At 43.8% G+C, this 10655-nt stretch overlaps 1 protein-coding gene across 7 annotated transcripts; it reads left to right on the top strand.

Moving 5' to 3' along the window:
- Nucleotides 1-5730, top strand: TMEM136 (transmembrane protein 136). 7 transcript variants are annotated; one of them, XM_008059425.2, is made up of 4 exons: nucleotides 1-342; nucleotides 2439-2638; nucleotides 4646-4718; nucleotides 5076-5730. In XM_008059425.2, exons 2-4 carry the CDS (start codon nucleotides 2440-2442, stop codon nucleotides 5182-5184), a joined length of 381 nt encoding a protein of 126 aa, XP_008057616.1. In that variant the 5' UTR covers nucleotides 1-342; nucleotide 2439; the 3' UTR covers nucleotides 5185-5730. The 7 variants fall into 7 exon arrangements, with proteins under 7 accessions (XP_008057616.1, XP_021568755.1, XP_021568757.1 ...); XM_021713080.1 differs by having other exon boundaries at nucleotides 4646-5300; XM_008059424.2 differs by having other exon boundaries at nucleotides 279-342; nucleotides 2450-2638; nucleotides 4646-5300.
- Nucleotides 5731-10655: the final 4925 nt, after the last annotated feature.

Below are 10655 nucleotides of genomic sequence, written 5' to 3' on the forward strand. Positions count from 1 at the left end.
GAGGAACGGATAATGATGTGAACAGATAACAACAGATAAACAAGAGCCACGGCCTGCAGGTCTCACGTCACCACTAGATCCCCCTGGCCCCCCCTTCCCTGCCAGAAGAAGGAGGACCCTCTGGCTCGCTTTCTGAACGGCCATCGCCAGCTCCAGCTCGGCCCGGCTCCGGCTCTGCGCTCTGTCCTCCCCGCCAGCAGGTGCCCCCAGACCCCCGGCTCCTCCTCTGCAGCCGTCACAGCCTCGGCCTCTCCCCCTCGCCCCGCCGCTTCCTGTTGCCGCGATCCGGGCGCTGAGCTGCGGGCGCCCGGGCGCCCGAGGCTTCCCGGTGCGCTCCGCCAGGTAACAGCGCTGCGCGGATCGGCGGCCGCGGTGGCCCCGGGCCCGCCCGGCCCACTGGTGGGGATCGAGGTGGGCAGGTGGCGCGGCCTGGCCTCTGAGTGGGGGTGGGGCGCCTCCTGCCTCCGGGCGCCCGAGGCCTTTCCGCGCCGGCTGCGGGCGCCGGGCGGGATGCCGGGGTGACGGTCTGCCGAGCTCCGGGCTCGCGAGCCGCTGTGGCCGGCCGTCGTAGGCACGCCCGTGCGGCGATGCGATCGCGGCCCCGCGGGGCGCGGGAGGCGGCCGCCGGTCGCCAGCCACGCCTGCTCCGGGGCCGCGAGCCAGCCAGGCCCGCCCCGCGCTCCTCCTCGCTTGCCGGCCCTGGGACGGGAGAAGCCGGGACAGGCGTCTTGGACGCTTGAGCCGCAGTGGCCTTCTAAAGAACCTTGCGGTCCGTGACAACACCAAGAGCAAAAAGCCGAAACCCAGGCATGGAGTTGCCAAGGTCACAGAGTTGCATCTGCCATTTACAAATGTCTGTTCTTTTATTTGAGTGTTTGTAAATGGGCTACTGTTTCCTCTGTTCTGCCAGGGAATTAGGATTCAGAGAAGAGGACTCTAAAAATACTAATCGGCGTATCCAAATGAGCTGATCCGCATTACGGGCCAGTGACCCTGGCCTTTAAAGGAAAGAAGGGAGAACGGTTCTTTTCACTCTAGGTACTTTGTATTTCTGACCCTTTGTCTGAAAATTGGCCTAGGTGTTTTACAAAATTTATCTCAGAACTCCATCTCATAACCGGACCCGATTATAGAGTTCTTCAATCCTTTTAAAAAATTTATTTCCTTCCTCCCTCCCTCCCTTCCCTCTCTCTCTCTCTCTCTCTCTCTTTTTTTTTTTTTTGTTTCTTTTCTCCTGAGGCTCTAGAGGTTAAAGTGATTTGCCCACACTCTTATGGCTAGTTAGGGGTAGAGACAGACTTACGACTTAGGTCTATTATGGACACCTACTGTTTTCTAGAATGGAAATCTAATTTCAGGTGAAAGCTGTACAGAACTTGACCTTCATAAAGCCCTCTCTGGATAGCATTCTTGGGAGTGGCTTGTGTATTGAAGTGTGTTGGTCCACAGATTCTATTTCACTTGTCAGAAATAGGTTTAAGCAATAAGTGTAGCCATGCATAAAATTCCTGCTGCGATGAGGCAGATATCTGAAATGTTTTTGACTTTTTTATTTGTACTTTCAATAGTGGAGCTAGTAAATATTAACAATATCTCAGTCATTTTTATTTCTGTATGACTAAATTGACTCAGTTATAGTTGTTCTTGTCCAAATGTGTGTCACCAGGAAAAGTTTCCAGATATAGTTTTTTTACTTTGTTACATTTTTTACTGAATAATTGCCTTAAAGATATTTTTAAATCTCAACAAAGACTCTCCTCTTGTATTTTGGAATATTTCTGCTTCACTCTCAGTAAATCTTTGAGTTGGATTTCAGAACTGAATAGAACTAGGATTTTTTTTTTAACACTTCCAAGATGTCTATACTCTATTTAGTTCTATATTTAGGTTTACCCCAAGTTTTGATTTTGACTGATAAACCTGTGACCCAAATTCAAACCTCAGCTGAATTTGGTATCAACTTGAAACCACATGGAACAGCCATGTCATGTGACCTCTAGCAGAAACCAAAGTGGTACTGTTCAGTTTTTTCATGAGAACTTCTCATTGGGAGATCTTTGAAATGTGAGGAAATTAACAAATACATGTGCTTTATTATCTGTGTATTACTGCTTACGGTCAGTCTTCGTCGGAGGGTTATTACTGAAATCCCCTCCTCATCAAATGTGATGTTAGACAGCCTCCCAACTCAGAATGCAGTTCATGGTTTCTAGTTTATAGCTTTCATCAGTCGCCCGCGTACTATCTAAGAATATAGAGTTATAAATAAAGCCATACTTAAATGCAAGGTTCTTAGCTATGTAGATAAGAAGTATGTTAGTAAAGCAATGCTTTTGTGCTATTCTACAATAGAAATGAGGACAATTACACAAAATGACCCACTGCTGTTTGCTTAGGGTGCATCCTTTGTTTTTCTGGTTTTGGTCTTTTCACCATAGGATGGCATTAGCTCTGTGTCTGCAGGTGCTGTGCAGCCTGTGTGGCTGGCTCTCGCTCTATATTTCTTTCTGCCGCCTGAATAAGCACCGAAGCTATGAGTGGAGCTGCCGGCTGGTTACCTTCACCCATGGAGTCCTCTCTATAGGCCTCTCAGCTTATATTGGCTTCATTGATGGCCCATGGCCTTTTACCCACCCAGGTAGGTAGGGGATTTTCCCTTAGGGATTTATGACTTGGGGGTAGTCTTAGAAGGATGGAACTTTTAAACAGAACTTGTACAAGATTGAAGAATCATTCCCACTATAATTTGTATTTATTTATTTTTTATTTTTTGAGTTGGAGTCTTACTCTGTCGCCCAGACTGGAGTGCAGTGGCACGCTCCTGGCCACCGCAGCCTCGACCTGCTGGGCTCTGGCGATCCTTCCGCCTCAGCCTTCCAAGTAGCTGGAACTACAGGCATGCGCTACCACACCCGGCTAATTTTTTGATTTATTGTAGAGATGAGGTCTCGCCAAGCTGCCCAGGTGGGTCTCGAACCTGCGGGCTCAGGCAATCCACTCACCTCAGCCTCCCAAAGTATGGGATTACAGGCTGAGCCACTGAGCCCGGCTTCCCACTGTAATTTGCATTGGAGTCCTCATTCTTCTTTATTGTTAACTCTCTGGTATTGTATATGTCACCTGTTGTTTCTGCTTTTCATGACTCTTTACCTTTAAGACACATTTTTAAATTGCTGGTTATAATGCAATCAATCAGAAATGTGAAAAAAAATAAAGCCAATATTAACATCTTCCATTACCACCCCCGAACAGACCCAAGCAGAACTGTATTATATGTATTTTTTGATGACTTGCAGTTTTTGCTGGATTATATATTCAAAGAATATCATATTTCCATGTGTATGTAAAAAGGATACGATATTCCTTATCCCTTTTGATTGTTATTAGATGTACAAGTGTGAATTCCTTAAGTATATAAAAATTGTACCCCCTTGTGTTAGCTGCTGTAACAAAATATCACAAGCTCTGTGGCATAAACAACAGAAACTTATTATCTCACAACTCTGGAGGCTTGAAGTCCAAGATCAAGTTGTTGGCAGGTTCAGTTTCTTCTGAGGCCTCTACTCTTGGCTTGCAGATGGCTGCCCTCCCACTGTGTCCTCACATGTCACCCCTGTGTTTGTATATGTATGTCTGTGTCCCAATTTCCTCTTTTTTTTAAGGAAACCAGTCTTATTGGATTAGGACCCACCCCTAAAAAACAACCCCATTTTAATTTAATCATCTCTAAGGCCATTTTTCCATATATACTCATATTTGGAGGTATGTGTGGTTAGGGTTTCAACATATGAATTTTTGAGGGACACAGTTAAGTCCATAACTTCCCTGGAATATGATTTTTAAAAAAGTATTTCCTTAGATTCCCATATTGAGCTTCTGCATTGTCCCCAAAGTTGTCAAACTGAGATGAAAGTAACTCTTAAGCTTTGTGTTCTACATGAAGTTTCTTTTATTTATTTATTTTTATTTCAAATATGTGGGGTACAATTCAGATTTACTATACAAATGGTCATTGTACAAGTACAAACCACTTCACCTGGTTTGAGATCAGGTTCCCTTATTGATGTTATGTGTACCCCCCTTCCCCTGGCAGTGTACATGAAGGTTCTCAATGGTTTTAAACATGTCAAGTCTTTCAACCTATGTTCTTGGATATAGGAACACACTAACTTTTAGGGTTCTTTCCAGAGTCTACTTTCAGGATGGGCAACCAGTGTGCAATATACTAACTCATTAAGCTAAGAAATTAATCTGACATTAAGGACAGAATGGCTTAAGAGCATGGAAACAGACCTTTAGCTGGCTAAAAAGAAAGTTTTGGATTTTAATTGAAAGAACAAAACAATTTGATTTTATGCTGTTCCGTAGAGATACTGAGATTATTGCCTATGTTCATTGAAGGGTACAGACTCATTGAAGTCTGATTCATCAAAACAGCATTTCCTGGGGCCTGAACATCATGTGGTTTGATAAAGACCAAGATTTTAGACTTTAGTATTTCTTTGGTCATCACTAAAAACCATGCGGCTGTCATTGTTTTTGTTTTCTTCAGTGATTCAGTAAGGTTTGAAAGACAATATAGGGTCTCTATACAAGGCAGCATAATCCCCAGTCACTCAATTTTCTTCTGTCTTGTTTATTTCAGGCTCACCTAATACACCTCTCCAAGTTTACGTTCTGTGTCTCACCTTGGGCTACTTCATCTTCGACTTGGGCTGGTGCATCTACTTTCGGTCTGAGGGTGCCCTGATGCTGGCTCACCACACATTGAGTATTCTCGGCATTATCATGGCCCTGGTGCTTGGGGAGTCAGGCACAGAGGTCAATGCAGTCCTCTTTGGAAGTGAGCTTACCAACCCCTTGCTACAGATGCGCTGGTTTCTCCGAGAAACAGGGCACTATCACAGTTTCACTGGAGATGTAGTGGACTTCCTCTTTGTGGCTCTGTTCACTGGAGTGAGGATTGGTGTGGGAGCGCGCCTTCTTTTCTGTGAAATGGTCTCACCCACGCCCAAGTGGTTTGTGAAGGTTGGGGGAGTGGCGATGTATGCTGTGTCTTGGTGTTTTATGTTCAGCATCTGGCGCTTTGCGTGGAGGAAGAGCATCAAGAAGTATCATGCTTGGAGAAGCAGGCGGAGTGAGGAGCGGCAGCTAAAACATAATGGACATCTCAAAACACACTAGCCAAGGCTGGCTCCAGATAACGGATCGGGTTAAGTCAGCCATGGGAACCAGGCTGGATAGATGGTTGTTATGGAGTTATGTGTATAACAAACTTAGCTTTCAAAAAAAGGGCTAAACTTATTGATCAATTTGGTCAGTCTTTAAGCCAAGTGTATACCAGTATTCAACACTAACTTGTGTAGTGGCACAGTTGTAGAAGGTGAGACTTCTCAGTGGTAGTGGGGAATAAGTCAGAACTGTGAAGTGAGTACTCCTGGCACCTGTTTTCATGTGTAGTAACCTGAGTCCTCTTGTCCCTGGGAGGTTCGATATTCAGACAGCTTAGAAAGGAACTCAAAAAAGATTAGTGCTATTTTTTTTCCTTTGAAAAGCAACTCCTTCAACAGACACTTATTCCTGCTTTCTTCATAGCAATTTATGTAAGTTCATCCCATTTACTATAAAGTGAGGGACTTTCAGGAAGAGACATGCTTTTGGCATTCTGAACATTGAATCAGGGCATTGGATCTGTTTAAACAAAGGGGATAGAAGAGTGGGAGTGAAACTATGGCAGTGGTGGGGAGTTAGTTACTGAACCTCCCTTTACCAACTGTCAGGTGTCCCCAAGACCACCACTAGGTTTCATGATTCTCTAGGAGGACTCAGCATATAGTCTTACTCCTAGTTTTGACTTACTATAGTGAAAGGGCATAAAGCAAAATCAGCAAAAGGGAAAGACACCTGGGACAAAGTCCAGGAGACATTAGGCACAAGCTTCCAGAGTCCTCTCCCAGTGGGATCATGCAGGATGTGCTTAGTTCCTCTAGCAGTGACGTGTAGTAACATGTGAATTGGTTGTCTACTGGGGAAGGTCGTTACAGACTCAGTGCCCAAGGTTTTTATTGGGGACAGGTTGGTATAGGCAGCCCCTGCCTGGCAGATAACAAAATTCAAGACTCCCAAAAGGAAAGCAGTGTTTGGCATAAACTGCATTATTTGTACAAACAGTTTAGGCACAGAAAGCCAGTCCTATCAGTTAATGGCAGGAGCCCTCCCAAAATCTAAGTCCCCAGATGCCGGCCAAGGGCCAAGCTTAAATCAGGCCTTTCCAAGGACAGCAGTTCAGGCCTGCTATGTTAACTCTTTTCTGCACAAAAACCATGGAGCTAGGGTTTTGGATTCGAGATAAATGAGGTGTGGGTAGATTTACCGAGTCCTGTTATACGGGTTCTGCCCTACCAGGAAAACTATGCCAGTTCTCAGGGCTTTTGTGCATTAATCTCCTAGGCATTTGAGGCTACGACTAAATTCCATAGGGATTTACCATGTGGATTCCACTGTGCTTGAGATGGCAGTTCAGATTTCAGCTCTGCTGTACATATTGCAAACTAGAACCAAAGACTTTAAAGTGTGTACTGGCCTCAGGGTGATGAGGCTAATTTGTTTATTTTTCATTTCAGGTACATTCCCTTTAAGCACTCTTACTACTTTTACTTCTTTTAGAAAGATACCACTCTGTGGACAAACTAATATGACAAGGCTAGTCTTGGGGAAGAGAAATATTTCTTAGTGCGATAGTCTCTAGGAGAAGCAAGAATATAAGCTTAGAATAAGGCGTTAAGAAACAAGCATTTCTGGGTTCTTTTAGATAATTTTGCTCTTCACTTGCCAGATCATTTGGGCATGTTATTTGTCTCAGTTTAAACCTGTCGTGAATAAGTGAAATACCCTGTTTGGGTGTTTCATAGAGACATGTGGCATTTTATTAATGGAGATATTTAATGTAGGGCTTTTATGAAAAAAATGAAGTATTATTTATTTATGTATTTATTGTTTATTTATTACTACCATGTTATTTAGATCAGTGGTGATTGAGTAGCTCAGTTGCTGAGCAAGTATATGGTGCTACTGAAGTCAAGTCTGAAGGTCAATAGAAAGTATCAACCCATTCTATGGCCGCTGGTAACACCCAACGAGAAGTGGTCTTGAAAATGGATGTCATTGGCCACAAAAACCAGACATGAAGGAATGGTTGGAACAGTGTAAAGTCATCTCTGCTAATGGAAAATTATCTTTATTTATTTATTTATTTTGAGCTAGAGTCTCACTCAGTTGTCCAGACTGGAGTGCAGTGGCCACTCCTGGCCACCGCAGCTTTGACCTGCTGGGCTTCGGCCATCCTTCTGCCCCAGCCTTCCAAGTAGCTGGAACTACAGGTGCGCACTACCACGCCTGGCTAATTTTTTTTATTTATTTATTGTAGAGATGAGGTCTCGCCAAGTTGCCCAGGCGGGTCTCAAACCCGCGGGCTCAGGCGATTCACTCACCTCGGCCTCGGCGTGGGATTACAGGCTGAGCCACCGATCCCGGCGAGAATCATGTTTAATGACAGGTTAACAGCAGGTCTTTTAAACTGATTTTAATATCATTTGATTAGAGAGTTTTGCTGGGCATTGAATAATCTGACAGATAGTATCTTCATCTCTTTTTTTTCCCCTATGATCAGTGTCCCTAAAATGCTGGTGAGCTTCTTTCCAACAAAATTGTGGTCAAAGTAGGATGCTGGGGAATGCTGATTTTAGCAAAAGCCTAGTAGAAAAGAGTGGCTTGGCACATTAGCTTAAAAAAAAAAAAAGAAAGAAAAAGCTGGCTCTTGAATTTTGGCACAGTGCAACCTGTTCCATACCAGACAAATGAATAGACTTAAGCTGGTACCAATTCTTTTCTCCCTTACCCCTCAGAAGTGAAGGGATAGCAGATCTGCTGTTTTGGGGCCACTCTCATGGGAATGTATGTAGTAGGTTTTTTTGAATGATGGGAAACCTGAGTAATGAATAAGGGAAGGGAATCCCTCATTTCAGCTTTCCTTGATGTTGTAACTAATAAGTATGAAGAAACCTCTGAGGAAAATGTGAACTGAAGATGACTCAGCAGTTAAGATGTTGAGTTTTGGCACCACAGGTAAATGAAGGGCTAATGAATGTGTGGTATGCTTGGACAAAATGAAGTACTCATTTGCATTTGGATTACTATGTAATAATAACTAACACTGTTCGGGAAGGACTTATATTTCAATAAGATTTGTACTAAATTTTATAAAAGTAAAACAACTCTTTATAAATCCAGCGTCTGCCTTTATTTCTTTGTTGTGATTTTGTTAAGAAAAAAAGTTTTTTAAAGCCTTTTGACTTGTAGAAATGTTGCCCCATATTCATACTTACTGGTGAGATAGCTCTAATCTCCTGTTTATCATGTCACTCCTGCTATTTTTTTTTTATTTTGGGGGTAACAATTGACATACAGAAAAGTTTGCCAAAAGAGAGATGAAGAACTTAATTTTTTTCTTGTTCTGCCACCTGTTTGGGCAGTTGCCTTGAAAATAGTGATGTCAAGTGAATCGACATCAGAAACATCAAGACAGCTGGAGGTCTTGCTTTCAGAACTGTACTACCAGTGCCTAAAACAGTCTGGGACACATATTAGGTACTTAACGAACATGTTGAAAGAATGGCTGAGAGCAGGAAAATGTGATTTAGAAAAACCCTCAATGGAAAACCTCAAACAGCATGTCCAGTGGATTGGGTCACCGATGCCACTTTTTCTCTGTAAAGGACTACTTACCCCAGGGAGCATATTCCACCCAGACTGGCTTGACTTTGTGAGGGCATTCTATTGATAGAGCCTTTAGAACAGTTGAGCTACCAGCAGCTGTAAAGAGGCTTTCAGGGGAAGGTTTTATTTATTTATTTATATCATTAATGCTTTGTGAATGACTATAGAGATTTTCATCATTTAAAAAATTAGTTCTGGAACGAATAACCACTGGTTTAATTCAATCCTTTGCTTACCATCTTCTAAAGCTTTCCCACAACAAAATGCCTTCTTTGCTAGAACCTTGGGTCTGTTTAAGTTTGGAAAGATCTTGAAAGCAGCTTGCCAAGAGGTTTTGTATGCAAGGAAGAGAGGTGAATTAGGAAACTTTCCCAGTTTGTTTTATTCCTGAAGCTTAAGTATTGAGGCTTCCCTTAAGTATTAAGAGGAGAAATCATTTAAAAATGCATGATTTGATGAGTCATTGGGTTCGATTAATTTGATGCTTACACTATAACATTATTAGAATGAGGGAAATAAGCTGTTTAGTACGTTTAAGAAAGATTTGTTAAGTTTGGGAATAAGGTTTGCATTTTGGCCATTGTATATAGGTGAATGGAATTCGTTCGGTTCCATGTAAACACTCCATTTGATTTGGGAGAGTTTTCAGGACAGAAATGTCATGTTAGGATACACCAGCAGGTGGCAATATGTCCTGGTCTCATCATTAGGAAAGTGGCTTGGAACCCTAATCTGCTTCTATTCTTTCCAAAAATAAACATTACAAAATTAGTTGGCTGTGTCCCGAACTTGAAAAGTCGAGCAATAGTCATCTTTGGCCTCTGTTTATCTTTTCCTTTTTTTCGCCCCCTTCTAACGTCAGCCTTAGCTCATGCATCTATTCAGGGATAATGATCCTTTCATGAACTGTTTCGGAATGACTTTTAGAAACAGCATTGTTAAGAGGTAATTGTTTCCTCTCTCCAGATCCACTGTTTATTAGATTTGATTTGCTACTTGATTTCCACAAAATGGCTGCAATCCCTTGCCACCAACGCGGTTTTAAGCTCAAAAGCCTGAGAGTAGTTTCATCAAAAGGATAGCCACTTTAGCCGTTTGCGGACAGAATTGAGGAACTAAATTTGTATGTGCTACTTCAGTAGCCACAACACTGAATTCTTCAATCATAAAACTAGGTGGAAGTCTAAATCTCTCTACCCAGTAGACAAAAGAAAAACAAACAAAACAACAACAACAAAAATTGAAAAATGATGGGCGCTCTTCAGAGAGAAGTGTAATGCTATTTACTGGAACTGGATAAATCTATTTCCCCCCATTTCTTTCCACTCGTTAAGTCGCTATGGAAAGCACCACGCTTTCTCCATTTGGCAAATCATACTTTTCATTTTGCCAAGGCAGAAACAGCCTAAAAGCAGTACGCAGACCGCGAGATCCCGGCTCGGGTCCCCACTCGGTCCTGGTCCCGCGTCCTCCCCGGGGCGCGGCCAGCAGGTGCCCAGGTGAGCAGCGCCGCGACCTCCCGGCGCCGGGGCTGGCCCCCGGAGGGACGGTGGACCGCGCCTCCCGCGACCGTCGTCCAAAGCCATGCATACGTGCCGTCGGAAAATACGGGGGACAAATACATTTCCTCAAGGAACACAAATTTCCAGGACAAGGGTGGCGGGGGATTCCCAAAGAGCCTCATCCCGAGCTCCTCGGGTTTGGGGGCTGCTCTCAGGCGGTCTCGGGTGAAAGCTGACTTAGCACGAGCTAGATCTAAAGTGCACATCCCAGGCACCCAGTGGTCTGGGGGTTAGGGGTGCGGGGGGGCTGAGACTCCCGGGCCGGGCCGGTTTCCACCTCCCTCCGCTCCGCAGAACTACTTTTCCGCTCCCCCACAC

The sequence above is a fragment of the Carlito syrichta genome, unplaced genomic scaffold (genome assembly GCF_000164805.1).
Source record: "Carlito syrichta isolate Samal-C Ts95f unplaced genomic scaffold, Tarsius_syrichta-2.0.1 Scaffold304031, whole genome shotgun sequence".
NCBI lineage: Eukaryota > Metazoa > Chordata > Mammalia > Primates > Tarsiidae > Carlito > Carlito syrichta.

Coding starts and splice junctions, on each gene's coding strand:
- TMEM136 (XM_008059422.2), top strand. CDS start 2,374: ATGACCCACTGCTGTTTGCTTAGGGTGCATCCTTTGTTTTTCTGGTTT. Junction 2,639..4,645: donor ATGGCCTTTTACCCACCCAG/GTAGGTAGGGGA, acceptor TGTTTATTTCAG/GCTCACCTAATACACCTCTC.